Source organism: Orycteropus afer, unplaced genomic scaffold, assembly GCF_000298275.1.
Source record: "Orycteropus afer afer isolate SDZICR_OR568_19922 unplaced genomic scaffold, OryAfe1.0 scaffold00044, whole genome shotgun sequence".
Classification (NCBI taxonomy): Eukaryota; Metazoa; Chordata; class Mammalia; order Tubulidentata; family Orycteropodidae; genus Orycteropus; species Orycteropus afer.
The window spans coordinates 16,044,502-16,065,923 of record NW_006921631.1 but is presented as its reverse complement, the minus strand read 5'-3'; the positions used below and the strand labels follow the sequence as shown (position 1 = coordinate 16,065,923).

Sequence of the window (21,422 nt, the reverse complement as noted above, 5' to 3'; positions counted from 1 at the left end):
CCCCCCCAGGGCCCAGCCCCAGCTTCTTACTTCGGTTGGGACCCCACAGAGAGGGGCAGGTCTGGTCCCAGCCTGAGCCAGAATAGCAGCAGCAGCGATAGAGGCCGCTGGGGAACTGGGGCGAGGGAAGCTTCCGAGCGTCCTACGATGCAGGCCGAGAGTCAGCCCTTTCCAGGCTGGAGAAGTCAGAGCTGCGTGTCAGTAGGAAAAGACGATGAAGGGTTCGGCCTGGTTCCCGCTTCCCTTCAAGATTTCTCAGCCCCACTTGAACTCGGTCCCCTGCCTCACATTTCAGAAGGCTTTTTCCCACCCTCCTTGCGCTCACACAGCCTCCCCGACCCTCGTTTGGTCTTCGGGTCGGTGAGGAGCCCTCGAAGGAAAAGAGGAGAGAACTCTCTCGGGCGGTGGGCAAGCAGGACTTGGTTCCTCCCCTGACCCACCCCACCCCTGCATCTGCCACACGTGCGTCTTCACTACTGGGCCGCTCTCTTCTCAGAGCTATTCCAGGCGCCGGTGCTACGGGTGATGGGCGAGATGGAAGCCCGCGGCGCAGCCCCGGGCGGGGTGGTGGTGCGCTGCCAGACACACCTGCACCCGCAAAAGCAAGACACGCCGCTGCAGTTCGCCTTCTACAAGTACAGTCGCGTCGTGCGTCGCTTTGACTGGGGTGCAGAGTACACTGTCCCGGAGCCCGAGGTCGAGGAACTGGAATCTCACTGGTGTGAGGCGGCTACCGCCACTCGGAGCGTCCGGAAACGCAGCCCTTGGCTGCAGCTCCCCCGGGGCGGTGAGTGACAGAGGCACCCGGGACCCCTTCGGCAGGGGGGCAGCTGTGCCTCCTCTTGGCACCCACACGCCTTCCTCGCGCTCCGCCTACCCTTTCCCATCTCCTCATCCCCTTCTCTTCATCTCCTTACTTCTCTACCATCTGTGGAATGTCTACTCCCGCCCTTTTCTGGAACTCCATGTCTCTCCCCTACACGCCCGGCCAAGAGGGTTCGAGTTCAGCCGCGCATTACTAGGTGTGTTCGCTTCACAGGCTCTCCTCTGAACTTGGCGTTCACCACCGTCGCGGCTCCACAGCCCGCACCCTTGGCTCCCAGTAACATGCCGCTTTCCTTCAGAAAGCCTCCAGTGTCCAGATCGATTTCATCTGTCACCTCCGTCCCAAACACCACCTCATCAGGACTGCTGTTCTCCGCGGGCAGCGTCCCCACTGCTGGACCCCAGGCCTGTGCCCCGCCGTCGCCTTTGGAACAGTCGGCGGGAGCCTTGAAACCTGGCATGGATCTTCTGCTGAGAGAAATGCAGCTGCTCAAAGGCCTTCTTAGCCGCGTGGTCCTGGAGTTAAAGGAGCCACAGGCCCTCCCGGGGCTAAGGGGAACACCCGAGACCCGCACTTCCCACTTAGCTATGAGAGGGGGAACCACAGAGACCACTACTGTGGAAAGTTGAGACAGGACGTCTGTTCCTCCCTCTCTAGGATCATTCATCCTTGGTCTTTCAGGTGATGGTTTTCCTACACCATCTTGCTTTTCAAAAGCCAATTCCCTTTTGCCTTCCTTTGTTTTGCAGTGATTTTTAAAGAAGTGCCCATATGGTGTGGTGCCTGACGATGATTTCAATGTTACCCAGCACAGATGAACAGTTTGTTGACACAAGGCATTTCCTTAGGTCTCTTCATTTCCCCAAAGAATAGAATGAGGAAATGGAAACCTATTATTTACTACTTTGAAGTTTGTTTGGAAGTGAATTTAGTCATCCTTCAAAAAAAAAACCAAAAACCAAACTCACTGCCCTGGAGTCGAGTCAACTCACAGAGATCTCACTTTGGATTTCCAAGTTGGTATCTCTACAGAAGTAGATTGCCCATATTTTTAGCACAGGCAATTTCTTGGCACTTAAATTTCTTGATGTAACTTAGCACTTTAGAACATTTTAGGGTCAGATTGTAATTATTCATAGTGAATTTACTCTCTGTTAATATTAAAAAGACTTGCAATTATTCTACTCATGAGTTTATATCCTCAAAATCCTGGGTTCTATTCAGTTCTGTAGTACCTGGTGGTGAAAATGGTTAAGCCCTCAACTACTAACCAAAAGATTGTGGTTGGAACCCACTAAGAGGTGCCTTAGAAGAAAGACCTGGTGACCTGGTACTACTTTCTTACCAATCAGAGTGGTTGGGACTGGTAACCGGGCACCATCTAGTTCTTCTGGTCTTCAGGTTGCGAAGGCTGTGGTTCATGTGGTCCATTAGTCCTTTGGACTAATTGTTTCCTGGAGTCTTTGATTCTCTTCACTCTTCTTTGCTCTGGAAAGGAAAAGTCCAATAGTTGCATCTTATATGGCTGCTCATAAACTTTTAAGATCCCAGTCACTACTCACCAAAGTAGGATGTAGAACATTGTCTTGATGCACTATGTTATGGCAACTGACCCAGATGTCCCCCAAAGTCATAGCTGTGAAAGTCCTATGGAGCACAGTTCTACTCTGAAACACATGGGGTCACCTTGAGTTGGAAGTGACTCTGTGGCAACTGTTTGTTTGTTATTTATTCAGTTATAGAGAGGGAACAATATTTGTATGGGTGGGCCTCCCATTCTTGGGTTATAAGGGCCAGAGTTCTGTTAGACTCTCCCAGACTCAGTGTCTGCTTGAATATGGCTAGACAGACCAATAGGCTCTGGTAGCATCAGGCAGGCCATGCTCATCTTTATGGTAAATTAAACAAGTGGTATCATTTCCATTGAGAAATTTCTTTAAGAAAAGTTTGAGACAAATCCTCAAGATTGCTGAATTCTAGTTTTTAACGGATTTTTTTTTTTTCCCCAAGAACCATTCCAGTACTAACATACCTAGACACACACATGCACAGATTCATCTCCCATCCTGAGTGGTGATTTTACTGTCACTTGTTGCAGAGGAAGAAAAGCAAGAGAGCATTTTAATCACAATTTCTGGGGTGTGTCTCCTGCAAGGTCCATTTCACAGGTCGCCAAACTGCCTACTGGAGCCATTGGTGCTCTTGTAAGGCTGGTGTGACTTGTTCTCAAGATATCTTGTTCTCATTAGGTCCAAACTCTTCTTTAGTTAAGTTTCACTGTTAAGATTTTGAGCTTAAGACAAGGCCACTCTCCCATCCTTTACTTGTACTTGATAGACATTTGGTCACAATCTCATTTCCCATTTCTCTCTGAGTGATTCACCAGAATAAGGTCAACATGTTTCATAATATCCTTCCTAGAAATTATTTTTTACCATATTATCATTATGAAATCACCACCATTACACAGCTGACTAAAGCCCAATCCTGTCCTACCTGGGGGTGTACATCTAGTGAGGGAGGGAGGTTGTTGTTGTTATGAGCCATAGAGTCAGACTCAACTCATAGCGACCCCTCCTTGGGTTTCCGAGGCAGTATCACTATGGAAGTAGACTGCCCAACCTTCCTTCTGAGGAGGAGCTGGTGGGTTTGAACCACCAGCCTTCTGGTTAGCAGTCAAATGCCTTAGGCAGTATGCTACCAGAGCTCCCTGGGAGGGAGGGAGGCACATATATGAATTACAATGCAATGTGATGAGTGCTCTATGAAACATGGAGAATTCAGAGAATGAAGCTGGATCATGAAGGAAGATAAAAAATTCACCAAGTGGACATGAGAGAAAGATGGGAGTGTGTGTAGAGCTTGTATGCAGAGGGATGCAAAGGCATGGAGGAGTGAAAGACTCTAGGATGTTTGTGAAGCTGCAAATAAATAGGAGTGGTTGGGAGACTGCATGTGTGTATGTGTGTAGGAGTATTTTAGGGGGAGGAAGAGGGCGGCAGAAGATAAATATGGGAACAGAGGAAGGTTTCAGAGCATGAAAATCTTAAGATGTGCTTCAATAGGCTATTTATCCATGGATGGATATTTGGAAGCATTCCTGGGCTGAGAGCATCAATAAGTCTTTCTGGAGGAGATGCTAACTTAAAATTAGAAAAGAATCAGATAAACTGAATGATCTCAGTGGACATGTTCTTAACTCTGAGAAGGTTTGTCCAGATCTTTATAAGTAAGTACTGAGGTTCTGTTCAACAAGGTACTCTGTGGCTCTGATTTCTGGCTTTATAATGCTGGCTCATTTTCTGAGAACTCATCAACCAGTAAGACTTCCCCAGCTAACTCCATTGTATTCCAGTGGCCAGACTCTTTATTCCTTCTGATTTTGTTACCTTGAGGTTTCTGTCATTCCTCATATAGATAGGATGTGATGGCATTCATACTAAGGATTAGTAATCAGTGAATCTCAGATCATTGAAAAAATGAAAACCCCAGTTGATCCTTTTATTTTTTTGAGTGCAAAAAAGTAAAGTAGCTACTAAGAAGAGAGACTGTGTGGCAGCAGGTCCTTTATTGACACGGTAGTAACAACCACAATTTCCCTTTTCTTGTCTTGCCACCTACCCCCATTTAGATGTAGAGGGTGAGGATGAACAAAGTACTTTTTGGTGAGAATGGAAATCATCCATGACTCAGCTTTTGTGTGTATGTGGAGAGGAATTAGCTTTCATGCCCCGTAGACTCCACTGTCTTTTGGGTCCTACGATTTTCTCAGAGGAAGCCAGGAACAAGATCCTGGCAACATAGTGCATTAAGACAATGTTCTACATCCTACTTTGGTGAGTAGTGACTGGGATCTTAAAAGCTTGTGAGCAGCCATATAAGATGCAACTATTGGACTTTTCCTTTCCAGAACAAAGAAGAGTGAAGAGAATCAAAGACTCCAGGAAACAATTAGTCCAAAGGACTAATGGACCACATGAACCACAGCCTTCACAACCTGAAGACCAGAAGAACTAGATGGTGCCCTAAACATCTGTTAATGATCTCCCAGGAAGGTCATGTTCCTCCTTGGTGTTGCTCCTCTCACTTTATAGGCCTGTCTATAGTTTGGCTGAAAGGTGACCTTTGGGGGTGGCTTCAGTTGCAGGTTAAAAGATTGCCTTAGGGCATTAGCCTCTTCACTATTAAAGTTGTCGTCTTTTTTTAAATATATTGCCTCATTGTAACAGCACTCTTTCTACTTCCTACCTGGTTTGCCTATTGTGCAATACTTCCTGCCCTGTCTTGCCTTCTGAACTTTGTTTTTGGGCAAATGCTGCTCTTTTGGTCTCTGTGGTTGAGTATTCTGAGGATGATATTGTTCACTTTGTAGGACTGTCTATTGTTTGGCTGAAAGGTGATCTCAGGGAGTGGTTTCAGGTCCAGCTTTGAAGGGTGTCGAAGGGCCATAGTCTCAGGGGTTCTGCCAGTCTCTATCAGACTAGTAATTCTTGAGGGTTTTTTTTTTTTTTTTTTAACAATTTTGAATTTTGTTCTACATTTCTGCCCCCCACCCCATTCTGTCCAGGACTTTCTATTGTGATCCCAACCAGAGTGGTTGGGACTGGTAACCGGGCACCATCTAGTTCTTCTGGTCTTCAGGTTGTGAAGGCTGTGGTTCATGTGGTCCATTAGTCCTTTGGACTAATTGTTTCCTGGAGTCTTTGATTCTCTTCACTCTTCTTTGCTCTGGAAAGGAAAAGTCCAATAGTTGCATCTTATATGGCTGCTCACAAGCTTTTAAGATCCCAGTCACTACTCACCAAAGTAGGATGTAGAACATTGTCTTTATGCACTATGTTATGCCAACTGACCTAGATGTCCCCCAAGACTATGGTCCTAAGTCCTCAAGCCCAATGACTCAGTCCCTCAAGGTGTTTGGTTATGACTAAGAAGTTTGCATAACTTTGCCCCCTGTATGCTCTACTATACACCTGGATATATTTGCAGCACATACAAATAAGTATACAGAAATATCCTCTGCCAAACCTATATATTGTCATGGGTGTACTCCCATATGACATCCCATACCTATTCAGCTTACATATGTATCCATTCATAAATTATTGTTTGTTACTGTTGTTATTATGGGATTGTATATGTAATATACTTATCATTGCTGCTTTTAACTCCTTCATACTTCCCCATGTCTTTCTTTGCCTTGGTCATGTTATGCTGACCTTCCCCTTATTGTGCATTGCCATTCCCTTCACCCAAGTTAATACGTATCTATTATATTGTTGTTGTTGTTGTTGTTATGTGCCGTGGAGTCGGCCCCGACTCATAGCGACCCCTCCTTGGGTTTCCGAGGCAGTGTCACTACGGAAGTAGGATTGCCCAACCTTATAGTTAGCAATTTTTTCTCTCTCTCCCTCCCATCCTTGGTAACCATCGAAGAATGTTTCTTTCTGAGTGTAAACCTTTTTGTAACAATGGTCTCATAAAATATCTGTCCTTTTGTGATTGACTGTTTTCACTCAGTATAATGTCTTCCAGGTTCATCCATGTTGTGAGATATTTCATGGATTCATCATTATTCTTTAACGTTGCATAGTAGTATTATTACATTGCATGTATGTACCATAGTTTGTTTTCCATTCATCCATTGATGGGCACTTAGGTTGTTCCCATCTTTTTGCTATTGTGAATACTGCTGTGACGAACATGGGTGTGAGGCAAAGTGCTTTTGTTATACTCACTGTATTCCCCAGGGTTACACGGAGCAAATCTAATTCCTGGTTCTTTTGTCATTGCTTAGCTCACACTTGGTTTTCTTTAGGATAAACTCCCTTGTCCACAAAGAAACCCATCCAAAAACCTTGGTAAAGTACAAATTCAGTGTTTGAACATTCAGTGTTTGAACCAGCCTAGCCAACCTGTCAATAAGAGAACAACTCAAGGCATTACTATTCTTGGTAAACTCATGCTGACATCTAGTGGACACTGCTTTTTATAAGGGCTTGCAAGCCATTCTTGCAGTAATCTGATCTAGAGCATTGTTTTGAATGGAAGGTAACTTAAGGAAATGATGTTGTTGTTGTTGTTGTGTGCCATCGAGTCAGCCCTGACTCATAGCGACCCCTCCTTGGGTTTCCGAGGCAGTATCACTATGGAAGTAGGATTGCCCAACCTTCCTTCCGAGGAGTGGCTAGTGGGTTTGAACCGCCAGCCTTCTGGTTAGCAGTCAAGTGCCTTAGGCACTATGCTACCAGAGCTCTAAAAATTCTTTATGGGAAACTCAAATCTACCTTTTCCCTCTTTGCTTGGGCAGGCACCTCCTGCCTACTTGAACATTTTTAAATGGCCCAATCTCTATTTTCAGTTCTCATGGTTTGGGGGTCAGTAATGAATACTTGGTAGGAAGTGAATCAGATGGAGTAGGTAAAGAAATGCTTTTTGGAAGAGGTGAGATAGGGAATTTAAGACCATTTGGAAGAATAAGAGGTTATGTTTTGGGGTAAGGAGGGGCATGGAATGGCATTTTGAATGATTTGGAAATAACATGTGGACTTCTGTGGGCTGATCAGAAGATTATAGGATTTCTAATTTTAAAAGTTTAAAATCCTTCAGGAAATACTAGAGCCAGTATTACTAGCTTTGACTTTTTTAGATAAGGACACTAAAGTTGAGAGGACTTAACTGGTTGGCCGAGGTCGTGAACCTAATACATGACAGAATCAAAACTGAAATCTAGAACTCATGCAAACAAGTCCAGAGTTCTTTCTACTACAAACACACCATTACAGAGCTGGACTCAGTTTTGCTGCAAAGTTTTGACACTGGGAAAGGGGACTCTTGGTCATTCCCTGCATTATGTTTGTTTGGGGAAGAATGGCAGGAGAGGGGTTATGTAAAATGTAACCCAACAAAACCCTGAAACAGAATAGGGAACATCTGTGGTTTCCCTGGATCCACTCGTCTCTCTGTTTACCAGTTTCTCCTTGAGTCAAAAAAAGGAACTGAGAGCAAGACCCAAATATCATCAACCAGTTGCACTTCCTGCCCCCTTGCTTCCCAGGACAGCCACATACTGTGCTGAGTTTGCAAATGTGGGTGGTGGGAGAATGGAGGTAAGGAGGTAAGGTAAGACCAAGTTGTCACTATGCAATGAGGGTGCTTCAACTCCAGTCTGTCATCTCTGGTCCCAGAGTTCTGTGAAGCTAAAATTATATCCTAAGGATCTTGAAAATAGATGTTTTCTTGGGAAAGAGGACACACCTTTGCAAAGACACAGACCTCTAAACTGGATTTAGGGATGTGGCTGTGGCAGAGTAGGTTAGGATCCATTTTTCCCTAATTGTCATGACCATTGAGTTTCTGAACTGGTTGCTTCATCGATCCATTTCTACTCAACAGCTTCCTCACTTCAGTCATTGACAGCCATTTCTCCAGGCCAGTCCCTCACCATGTTCTCCTGTTCTGCATCCCCTCTGAGTGGCCTCTGTCTGGTACAGTTGTTTAGGCCAGAATTTCTCTTTCCCACTAATAAGGTATGTTGATAAGTTAATTATCATTACAACTCTGTGAGGTGGTTATAATGATTCCTATTATACAGATGAAGAAATTGAGACCTAAATAAATCAAATAACATTCTAAGGGCATATAATCATACATTGGTGAATAGCAAGTCTAGATGCACCTCAGGATTCAGAACCAAATTTTCTCTGGTTCAAAGACTGCCGAATCTGAAATTATCACTTTACCCGACTTCTACTCACAAACACACACAAAATAATAGGATCATGTTATTATCAGCCATTTATGTTTTCATTTGTTTTTATCTAAGGGTATGGTGTAGTCAATTACTTAATGTGGCCCTTCTAGCCATAGTCTTTCTGACTCCCACACAATGATTGGGTAGGACCATGCAAATAAGGAGGAACTCTGGTAGCGTAGTGCCTAAGGCACTTGACTGTTAACCAGAAGGCTGGTGGTTCAAACCCACCAGCCACTCCTTGGAAGGAAGGTTGGCCAATCTACTTCTGTAGTGATACTGCCTCGGAAACCCAAGGAGGGGTCGCTATGAGTTGGGTCCGACTTGACAGCACATAACAACAACAATGCACATAAGGTGCATGGAATCTGAGATGATTGGGGTTATGTGTCAACTTGGCTAGGCCATGATTCCTGGTTCATTTTGTGATCTAATGTAATTGTCCTCTATGTTGTGATGTGTTTTAAATCCTAGCCTTTATGCCTGTGGTTATGGTTCCATTTGGGAGTGAGTTGTCCATTATATTAATAAGGCAGAATTAGAGTGAGATGTATCTTGAGTCACCGCCTTACTAGAGGGTGTGATTTAAGTCACTGCCCCTAGTCATCACATTTACCACTCTTGTTCCAGTCACCACCTTTCATGCCTTACTGAATTCACACCTTCACTTGAGTCATACTGTTTATCTTACAAGATAAAAGGAGAATTGAGTAGAGAGGGGGGACCTCATGACCATCAAGAAAGAAGAGCTAGGAGTGGAGCACATCCTTTGGACCTGGGGTTCCTGCACTGGGAACCCCCTAGACCCAGAAGACACAGAGGTGTAACCCTGGACACAGTGAGAGATGGTGAGAAGCAGAGGCAGCAGGACCAGGACACTGTAAGGAGATAGCACCATGGATTTCCTGGCCCATGGAACAAGAAAGCTGAGTGCCTTTGGGTAAAAGAGTTACTGGCAGAGTGGGGTGTTTCCAGGCACTTATCAGCAGAATTAAAAAAGCTTCCTAACTTTTGACCGAGCAAGGCAGAGGTCGAGGGGCTGAAAGGCTGAAGGTCAGAGAGAGGCATGCCTATGGGCACAGCTGAGAAGAAACTGTCCTGACTGAAGAACTGTACCCTGAGTTGTTTCTATCCTGAATTTTATCCTGTCACTTTCCTAATAAATGCCATAATCATAAATATTGTCTGTGAGGTCTGTGTGATCATTGCAAAGAATTATTGAATCCAGCAAAGAAGTAGAAAGTGCTGTGGCAGGGACAGCTGATGTCAGAATTGGTAAAAACCTTGGTGAGAGATGTGTCTGGTCTCTGCCTCATAGGAATCAGCCAATCAGCCTTAGGTAGTTGATGCTCATAATAATTCTCCTCACCCCTTGTGAAGTTAGTGGAAGTCAAGTATCTCCACCTCACCATTTTTACAAAGGTCCTCAAAGTACATTTCATGTGTATCTTCTTAACTGTCCTATATCTTAAGTCCCATTGAGAACATAATTGTCAAAATCCAACATTTACTGATAGACCATTGGGTGTAAGAGGGTGAAGTGCAGTGAATTGCTTATATGGCCCTTCTAGCCACCGTCCTGCATTTTGTGATATATTATAAATCCTAGCCTCTATGCCTGTTTGGGAGCTCTGGTAGCATAGTGCCTAAGGCACTTGACTGCTAACCAAAAGGCTGGTGGTTCAAACCCACCAGCCACTCCTCGGAAGGAAGATGGGGCAATCTACTTCCGTAGTGATACTGCCTCGAAAACCCAAGGAGGGGTCACTATGAGTCAGGTCCAACTTGATGGCACATAACAACAACAACATGCCTGTTTAGGGTGAGATATATCTTGAGTCCCACCTTGCTGGAGGGTGTGACTCAAGTCACCACTCTTAGTTTCCTTGAGGATATATATGTGAATGTTCTGGGAAAGTTCTCTCTTTTGCTCTGGTCCTGCATTTGGATCATCATCTCACCACTGGACTTGAGACAGCAGCTGGTCATCTTGCCCATCAATTTAGGTTCACCAGCCCCTGCAACCACACCAGTGGGGAGAATCCTCCAGACCTACCCACAGACTTGGAATTTGCCAGCCTCCCAGCCTCCACCACGTGAGCCATTTCCTTGGCAGTTTGTGAGTTCTGTGATACCTTAAAGTGAAATATGGAACCTAAGACAGGGGGAGAGTACTACAGGAAGGAAGAGGAGTTGATGTTAGAGATGATGGAGTGACACAGCAGTTTGGAAAAGTTCGACATTTGGGACATCTCTAACCTCCACCTCATAGGGACCAACCAGCCTTGTGCTGATCCTTCTAAAAGAAATCATTTGAGCAAAGGGCACTGGCAACATGCTGGGGTTAGAAAGAGGAACTTGTCTTTGGACCACTATGGGGATGGTGTTGGGGCAGAAGAGGGGAAATTCTTTGCTCATTGCTCAGCAATATTTGCTTTGATATTTGCTTTGATATTTGATGTCTTCTCAAGATACACACTATCACATACTTGATAATTTCTTAGTAATTACAGTGAAACCTATGAGAGCTGGAACTTGATGATACTGCCTTGTTTTTCTGGGCTTTGCAAGTTTTCCATCTTTGACAGGGTGCAGTCTTAACACTTTTCTATCCCTCTCTGTATGGTGGAAAATATTTGAGTTTTCCTTCTCTGACATTTCTGCCTTACAGTTTCCAGCTTTGACAGATTTCACTGTGTAACAATGTTTTGCTTGTACAATATTCATCAAGGATGCACTATTGCTGGTTATAAAATTAGATAAATTATGCCTTTGTTTTCTTTTAACAGAGTCTCTTTTCTCTATTTATCTCCCTTGATAGAAAACAAGTCCTCTAAAGATAGCATTTTTCCTTTGAAAATGTCTTTCAAAAGGGCAAATGGTGTTGCTTGCTGAAAGTGAAGAAGATTTGAAGCACTTATGATGAAGATCAAAGACTACAGCCTTCAGCATGGATTACACCTCAACATACTCAAAGTCACTAACGTCGAGTCGATTCAACTCATAGAAACCCCTCTTTGGATTTCTGAGGCAGTATCTTAATATAAAGAAAACGAAAATCCACAGAATTGGGCCAAAAAATAACATAACGATACATGGAGAAAAGACTGAACTTGTCAGGGATCTCATTTTACTTGGATCCACAATCAACGCTCATGGAAGTAGCAGTGTAGAAGTCAGACAACATGTTGCACTGGGCAAATCTGCTACGAAAGACCTGTTTAAAGGGTTGCAGTACAGTGAATTGCTTGATATGGCCCTTCTAGCCATCATTCTCCATTTTGTGGTGTGTTATAAATCCTAGTCTCTATGCCTGTTTAAAGGAGCTCTGGTGCCACAGTACCCAAGGCATCTGACTGCTAACCAGAAGGTTGGTGGTTCAAATCTACCAGTCACTGCACAGAAGACAGAGCAATCTACTTTCATGAAGATTTATGACCTCAGAAACCCAATGGGGATCGCTGAGTTGGAGTCAACTTGATGTCAGTGGTTTTTGTTTTTCATGCTTTTTTAAGGTTGGATGCATCTTGAGTCCCACCTTGCTGGAGGGTGTGACTCAAGTCACCACCTTTAGCTTCCTTGAGGGTATATATAGGAATGTTTTGGGAAAGTTCAAGCTCTTGCTCTGGTTCTGAGTTTGGTGTGTCATCATCTCACCCCTGGACTTGAGACAGCAGCCATCATCTGATCCACCAATTTGGGTTCGCCAACACCTGCAACCACATGAGTCAGGAGAATCCTCTAGACTTACCCAGAGACCTGGGACTTGCTAGCCTGCCAGCCTCCACCACCACCACATGAGCCACTTCCTTGGTAGTCTGTGAGTTCTGTGAGCTGTTACAGCAAAATACGGAACCCTGAGATGGGAGGGAGATTATTGAGGGGAGGAGGAGGAGTTGGTATCAGATGATGGCATGGCATAGCGGTTTGGAAAAGTTGGATATTTGGGGCATCTTTAACTTCTGCCTCATGGGGACCAGACTTGTGCTGATCTTTCTAAAAGAAATTATTCAAGCAAGGGTTTAAGAGTACAGATATTGTTTTGAAGACTAAGGTGTGCCTGACCCAAGAGATAGGATTTGTAATAGGCTCATGTGGATGGGAAAGCTGAACGATGAATAAGGAAGACTGCAGAAGAATTGATACGTTTGAATTGTGTTGGTGAAGAATACAAAAAATACCATGGACTGCCAGAAGAATGAACAATCTGTCTTGGAACAAGTTCAGCTGGAATGTTCCTTAGAAGCAAGAACAGCCAGACTTCATCTTGTACTTTGGTCATGTTGTTAGAAGGGACAATTTCCTGGAGGATAAAATAGATAAATGATGGATAAAATAGAGGGTTACCAAAAAAGGGGAAGACCCTAAACAAGATGGATTGACACAGTGGCTACAATAATGGGCTCAAACATTGCAATGATTGTGAGGATGGCGCAGGACTGGGCAGGGTTTTCTTCTATTGTACGTAGTGTTGCTATGAGTCAGAGCCAACTTTATGACACCTAAGAATAATAACAATAGTGACTAAGAACACAAATACACTTGAGTTGCAAGAATTAAAGCATTTTTATTCACATAGTGGCAGATATTTATTCAGGCAGGTAGCAAGCCAGGCTCTGGGTATTCAATGACAGTTCAGATGTGTCCCTCACTGTTCCCATCAAGGAGCTTACTTTAGGAAGTTGAGAAGCAAAACCTTACTTCCAACAGAAAACTAATGAAGCTGAAACAGTGAGTAGAATACCTTAAAAAATCTCCAGATGTACCCTTAACAGATTTTTCCTTTTTCCAGAATGTAAATATGGATATGTTGTTGTTGTTATGTGCCCTCGAGTCACACCCAACTCATAGTGACCCCTCCTTGGGTTTCCCAAGCAGTATCACTACAGAAGTAGATTGCCCCATCTTCCTTCCAAGGAGTGGCTCTTATGGGGCAGTATGAGTTGGAATTGACTCAAAGGCAACTAATAACAACAACAACAGTATGCCATTGAACATAAAACAACTTATGTAACGAATCAATTACTGGTAGTCATTTAGATGGTCTCCAGTTTTTCACTCTTCTAGACAATGTTGCCATATGGAGGTTCTGTGTTGAAACTCCAAGACCTAGACTGGATGATTCACTAGAAGGACTCACTGAACTCAGAAAAGCTGTTATACTTATGGTTACAGTTTATTACAGTAAAGGATAAAAATTAAATCAGCAAAGGAAAAAGGCACATGGCAAAGTCCAGGAAAAGCCAGGCAAAAACTTCCAAATGTTTCTTCCTGGTGGAGTCATATTGGGACACATTTACTTCTCCCAGCAACAATGGGTGATATGTGCTAAGTACTGCTAACGAGGGAATCTCCTGGGACCATGGTATCTAAAGCTCTTAATGGGAGTCAGTCAGGTAGGCAAGACTAACCTACAAGACTGACCTCAACTGCTGCTCAATCTCTAGCCCTCCAGAGGTCAAACTGATGACTGCAGGCACACAAACACAGGCATTCACCGTAAGTTACTTTGTTAGCATACACTTTGTGACCAAACTGATACAGTGTGGCCCATGGCCTCAGGCATACAGAAACAATTATCAGGCAGGATATTCCAAGGATTCAGAGCATATCTTCCAGGTCCCAGGCAAGAGCAAGTCTACCTGAAGATAGATCTTTCTTCAGAATGTGAATGAGCAACCCAGGCCTGCTGAGTTAACCATTTACTGCACAGGTATCTTTTACATCTGTGGTCTGAACATTGACTAGGCCCTCATCTACCCAGTCCTGCTGATCAGCTCCTGCATATATTCTCAGTAGAAAATATCCCCACATTATTCACTCTTCTCAGGCAGATATTCCTTAGACTGACTGTACTCAAATTTCTATCATCATTCTTAGCATATAAATTAGATTCTTCCTTTACCTAGAAAACAGTAACTGTCAGAAGAGAGTTTCCTGCCACCAAACCATGGAACCACCTCACAATCCCACCCATTCTTTCCCCCTTTCCTCTGTTATGGAGGCTAATCCTCCACCTGGTTCTGGATTCCACTCCACCTTCTACCCAATTCATTCAAGTATTTCTCTTTCTCCTGTGTATTTAAATTCTCCCTCTTCTGCTGGTTTCCCATACCTTTTAAAAAGCTCAAGCTTTTCTTTTAAAAATAAAACAAAACTTCCTTCAGTTTCACATCTTCCTTTAGCTACAGCCCCATCTTTCTCTTCTTCTTGGAAGACTAGCCCATACTCAGTTGCCTCCATTTTTCCACTTCCTGCTCCCTCTTTACCCCCTGCAATTGGGCTCCCTTTCCCCAACCCCATTCCCAACAACCTAACTGGAACTCCCCAAGTTCCACAAAGGAACTTTCCTTTGTGGGCTCCCTTTACTTACTTGCTACCACTTGTCTGTAAGTTTGTTGTACTGTGGCAATTTGCATGTTGCTATGAGGCTGGAGGCTATGCCACCAGTATTTCAAATACCAGCAGGGTCATCCATGGTGGACAGGTTTCAGTGGAGTGCCCAGAATAAGACAGACTGGAAAGAAGGATGAGGCCATCCACTTCTGAAAAAAACGGGACACTGAAAACCTTATGAATAGCAGTGAAACACTGGCTGATACATGACTGAAAAACTTTATGAATAGCTGCGAAACATTGTCTGATATAGTGCCGGAAAATGAGTCCCTCAGGTTTGAAGGCACTCAAAATGTGACTGGGGAAGGCACTCAAAATGCCTCCCCAAAGTAGAGTTGACCTTAATGACATGGATGGAGTAGCTTTTGGGACCTTCATTTGCTGAAGAGGCATGACTCAAAAATGGGAAGAAATAGCTGCAAACATCCATTAATAATCAGAATGTAGAATGTATGAAGTATGAATGTAGGAAAATTGGAAGTAGTCAAAAATGAAACAGAATGCATAAAGATCAATATGCTAGGCATTAGTGAGCTGAAATGGACTGGTACTGCCATTTTCAATCAGACCACCATATGGTCTACTATGCTGGGAATGACAATTTGAAGAAGAATGGGGTTGCAGTCATCGTCAAAAAGAACATTTCAAGATCTGTCCTGAAGTACAACGCTGTTATTGATAGGATAATTCTACCAAAGCCAAAGAGGAAGAAATTGAAGATTTTAACCAACTTTTGCAGTCTGTAATTGACCAAACATGACATCAAGATATATTGATAATTATTGGTGATTGGAATGTGAAAGTCGGAAACAAAGAGGAATCATCAGTAGCTGGAAAATATGGCTGTGGTGATAGAAATGACATGGATAGATAGATAGATATCATGCACATGATAGAATTTTGCAAGACTGGTATTTATTCATTGCAAATACTTTTTTCAACAACATAAATAGTGGCTATACATGTGGACCTCACCAGATGGAATACACAGATCAGATCAACTACACCTGTGGAAAGAGGAGAGACAGAAATTCAGTATCACCAGTCAAAACAAGGCCAGGAGCTGACTTGGAACAGACCATCAATTGCTTACATGCCAATTCAAATTGAAGCTGAAGAAAATTAAAAGAAGTCCACAAGAGGCAAAACATGACCTTTATTATATGTCACCTGAATTCAGAGACTATCTGAAGAATACATTTGATGCACTGAACACCAATGACTGAAAACCAGAGTTGTGGGATTGTTGAAGGGCTAGAGAAGCCTTTTTGCTGAAAAACTACAGAAGTATAACAAATTAACAGCTATGTAGACATTAACTATGATGATTAATTTTATATCACTTTTTTTTCCTCTCCTTCCTTCTATTTAAATAGGCTAGGCACTTTAGGTTGTTTTCTTTCCTTACAAATCCCTTTGAGCATACAACTTAAACTCACTGCCCATTTTTAGCTGATAATTGCAGTTTATGGAGTGAGATGGCCCTGAAAAAAGAGACACTAAGCAACCAAAATAAAGAAGAAACAGGTACATCCCAGGCTAATCAAAAGGCTTGAGTGCATCCACTCCCGCATTTCCCCCTCCTCTAGAGTTAATCTTTCCAGATAAGTATGAAGAGTTTATGAAACAATTTTGACTAAGGCTGGTTTTACATCACTGACCAGAATAACAGAAAGTTCACAAGGAAGAGATGACATCCTGATAACAAGAAAAGACATTATCATTATTCCTCAAGCTCCCTACCCTTAGCCCAATTCCTTTTAAAAACTGTAACCTTTTCTCAGCTCAGGGAGATAGACTTTTCAGAGAAATGATTCTCTCTGTCTCCTTGGGCATCAATACTCAAAAATACTTTTGTTTTTCTGCTTTAACCTGTCGTGATAATGGGCTCTGCATGACAAGGGTAAGGACCTCATTGTTCCTACAACAGGATGACATCAAGAATATCATACGGTCATTAAAAAGACAGGAAAGGAAGAAAAGATCAAAATGGATGTCAGAAGAGACTCTGAAACTTGCTCATGAACATAGAGTAGATAAAGTGAACAAAAGAAAAGCTGAAATAAAAGAGCTGAACAGAAGATTTCAAAGGGCAGCTCAAGACAAAGTAAAGTATTATAATGAAATGTGCAAAGACCTGGAGTTAGGAAACCAAAAATGAAGAATACACTCAGCATTTCTCAAGCTGAAAGAACTGAAGAAAAAATTGAAGCCTTGAGTTAGAATATTGAAGGATTCTATGGGCAAAATAATGAACGATGCAGGGAGCATCAAAAGAAGACGGAAAGAATACAGAGTCACTGTATCAAAAAGAATTGTTCAATGTCCAACTATTTCAGGAGGCAGCATATGATCAAGAACCAATGGTATTGAAGGAAGAAGTCAAAGCTTCACTGAAGGAAATGCTGAAAAACAAGGTTCCAGGAATTGATGGAATACTCAATGAGATGTTTCAACAAAAGGATGCAGCCCTGGAGGCATTTATTCGTTTATGCCAAGAAACTTGGAAGGCAGCTACCTGCCCAAACTGACGGAAGAGATCCACATTTGCGCCCATTCCAAAGAAAGGTGATCCAACAGAATGTGGAAATTATCAAATAATGTCATTAGTATCAAAGAGAAGTGAAATCTTGCTGAAGATAATTTGAAAATGGTTGCAGCAGTATATTGACAGAGAATTTCCAGAAATGCAAGTTGGATTCAAGAGAGGGCATGGAATGAGGGATATCATTGCTGATGTCAGATAGATCTTAGCTGAAAGCAAATAATACCAGAAAGATGTCTACCTGTTTTACTGATGATGCAAAGACATTTGACTGTGTGGATCATAACAAATTATGGATAACATTGTGAAGAATGGTAATACCAGAACACTTGTTTTCATGAGGAACCTGTACATAGACCAAGAGGCTGTCACTTGAACAGAACAAGGGGATGTTGCGTGATTTAAAATCAGGAAGGGTTTAATCAGAGTTGTATCCTTATCCTTTTACCATACTTATTCAATCTGCATGCTGAGCAAATAATCGGAGAAACTGGACTATATGAAGAAGAATGTGGCATCAGGATTGGAGGAAGAATCATTAACAACCTGTGATATGCAGATGACATAACCTTGCTTGTTGAAAGTGAAGAAGACTTGAAGCACTTATTGATGAAGACCAAACATTACAGTCTTCAATATGAATTGCAACTCATCATAAAGAAAATGAAAATCCTCACAAGTGGACCAATAAGCAACACGATGATAAATGCAGAAAAGACTTAAGTTGTCAGGTGTGGTGCAGTGAATTATTTGATATGGCTTTTCTTGCCATAGTCTTCGTAACTCCTAGGAGTTACATCTAGGAGCTGGCCTGGTATTGGGTGGGACCATGTAAATAAGGTGTGTAGAACTCTGATTTTGGGATAGTTAGTTAGCTTTGGCACTCTGCCAGACTTCAAATGAGCCTTCCTACAGATAAAGAGGGAGATCTCACTGCCATCAAGAGAGGAGTTGGAGGTAAAGTAGAGTGTGTCCTTGGACCTGAGATCTCTGCACTGGACCTCTTTGGCAGAGATGCCCAGCAGAGACAGATGCCCAGCAGAGAGAGATGCCTGGCACGGAGAAACACCTGGTATAGAGTGACACCTGGATGAGAGAGATGCCCAGCTGAGAGACGGTGGCAGAGGAACCAAGAGGCAGGAGATAGAGCAGTGGGTTTTCCAGCCCACAGAGTGAGAAAGCTGAGTACTCTTCGGCAGGAAGCTTGCTGGTGGGGGCGGGGGTGGTGGTGCATGTAGGTGTACCTATTGGCAGAGCCAAAAGAACTTAGTAACACTTGCCTGAGCAGGACAGAGAGACCAAGTGCCAGAGAGGCAAGCCTGAGGGTATAGCAGAGGGGAGACTGTCCTGATCGAAGAATTATATCCTGAGTGCATTCTTGAGCCTGAATTGTAACTGTTACTTCCCTAATAAACCCCATAATTGTGAGTATTGTCAGTGAGTTTGATGTGGCCATTGCAATGAATTATTAGACCCAGCTGAGAAGCAGTGAGTGCCATGGGAGGGACAGCTGGTGTCAGAGTTAGTGAAAAGTTTGGAGGGTGGCAGTACGTCTGGCCCCTTAGGAATAAGCCTTGGACTTTTGGTGGTGATTCTGTCTTCCTCTTGTGAAGTTAGAGGAGGTCAGAAGACGCTGCCCCCAAATCCTTTTTGCATCAGGGATTTCATTTTACTTGGATCCACAGTCAACATCCATGGAACCAGCAGTCAGGAAATTGAACGTCTTATTGTACTGGGCAAATATGCAGCAAAAAACCTCTTTACAGTGTTAAGAAGCAAAGATGTCACTTCAAAAAATAAGGTGTGCCTGACTCAAGCCATGGTATTTTCAATCACCTTGTATGCATGTGAAAGCTGGGCAAGGAATAAGGAAGACCAAAGAAGAGTTGATGCCTTTGAATTGTGGTGTTGACGAAGAATACTGAAAATTAGACTGCCAGAAGAATGAACAAATCTATCCTGGAAGAAGTGCAGCTGGAATGCTCCTTAGAAGTGGGAATGGCTAGACTTCATCTTATCTACTTTGGTCATGTTGTCAGAAGGGACCATTCCCTGGAGAAGGACATCATGCTTGGTAAAGTAGAGGGTCAGTGAAGAAGGGGAAGACCCTTAATAAAATGGATTGACACTATGGCTGCAATGATGGGCTCAAATACAGCAAGGATTGTGAGGATGGCGCAGGACTGGTCAGTGTTTTGTTCTGTTGTACATAGAGTTACTGTGAGTCAGAGCTGACTTGACAACACCTAACAACAACAACAACAACTTGTCTTTTCCTTTACGGGCTCCCTTTACTTACCTGCCATTAAACCTTAATGTTCTCCATCTTTTTCTTATACCATTATCGTAGACAGTCTGATCAATTCTTGTCTACTCATATACCGATGCTTAGACCTCTTTTCTGAGTGTCATACCACAGTGTCCATCCAGGCAATGGTCATCTTTAGCCTCCTGTAGGCACCTCAAATTCAACATTTTCCAGATTTGACCAACTTTTTCTCAAACAAATCTTCCTTCTTTATACTTGATTTTGGTAAATGCAGGCATTATTCCACTCAGCTACCCAACTCAGAAACTAGTCATCTTTGATTCCTCACTTTAATTTCTCATATCCACTTGGTCTCAATGCCTTCTCTCTTCTGTAGTCTTAATAGCTTGTAAACACTTACTCTCCATCCCCTTGGGCAGTAATTTACTCTCTGTGCCCTTGACCAGTAACTTAGGCTCTTCTTTCCTTGACTCGATAATTGCCTCCAATCTCGTAACTAAACTCTTCACCTCTAGTACTGTCCTCTCCAATCCGTTCCCCACATTGTGGTCAGAGCGTGTCTTCAAATTTGCGAATCAAATTGTGTCATTTCACTGTTTAAACTTTTTTGATTGTTTGCATAGGCTAGAAAAAGTTAGTTAGCAACTTCTTAGCAAAGCATGTGTTGTTCTCACGATCTGGCCATGCCTATCTTTCCATTCAGAATGACAACATCATTCTCATCTCCCTTCTTCCTCTCTATTTCAATAATACATTTACACTTTGGTGGGCTCGCTATAATCTGTGCCTTTGTAGATGTTGCTCCTTCTGCTTAGGATTTTTTTCTCGTCCCTCTCTTTTTTGCTTGGCAAATTCCCACACACCCTTCAAGACTTAGATCAAGCATGACTTCCTCTGGAAAGCTGTTCCTGATTTATCCCTCTTCCATTTGGGATAGATGTCCCCATGTACTTCCTTATAACCTTGTCCTCTGTCATAACACCAATGAAGCTATTTACTTGTCTATCACGCCAACTTTTCTCTAAGTTTCTTATTGGCTCTACTATAGTGGCTGGCACACAGTAGCTATTTCCAGGACTGTAAAGTGAGAAAGGTTGAATTGGTTCAACCAGAGGCTTAGAAGTCTGCTAATGAAGGAAGGTTAGGCAATCTACTTCCGTAGTGATACCGCCTCAGAAACCCAAGTAGGGGTCGCTATGAGTCTTGTCCGACTTGATGGCACATAACAACAACAACAATGTGATTCCTGTAATAGCCCTTGGTGAACCAAAGTTAGGTAAACCCTCTGGGATGCGGTTGAGGGAAAAGCGAGTAATATCCCTTCCGACACTTTTTCCCTTCCATTTATTTATAACATTCACAAAGACAGATTATTAACCAACATTAGCCCAGATGCTATGGAGAAAAAACATGAAAAAGCAAAGTCCTTACCCTCAAAGAGTTCACAGGCTATGACAAGGGTAGGGAAAGATACTGCTCTGCTCTAATCCCCATAAGCTGCCCATTTTGTGGGGCTATGTTCCCAATCAGAAGCATTTATTCCTTCTTCCTTTTGATATGAATGGTGAAGAACTATCTCTGCCCTGGTTTCCCAGGGACACTCTTTAAATTATAAAGTTAAAAATGAGAAAGA

At 43.0% G+C, this 21,422-nt stretch overlaps 1 protein-coding gene across 1 annotated transcript in view; it reads left to right on the top strand.

Moving 5' to 3' along the window:
• The window catches only part of FCRLB (Fc receptor like B), a 6,237-nt gene extending 4,782 nt beyond the window's left edge, over positions 1-1,455 (top strand). Inside the window, exons 5-6 of the mRNA XM_007937771.2 lie at positions 497-787; positions 1,040-1,455. Coding sequence (XP_007935962.1) covers positions 497-787; positions 1,040-1,455 — 707 coding nt within the window. The remainder of the gene's footprint in view (positions 1-496; positions 788-1,039) is intronic.
• Positions 1,456-21,422: the final 19,967 nt, after the last annotated feature.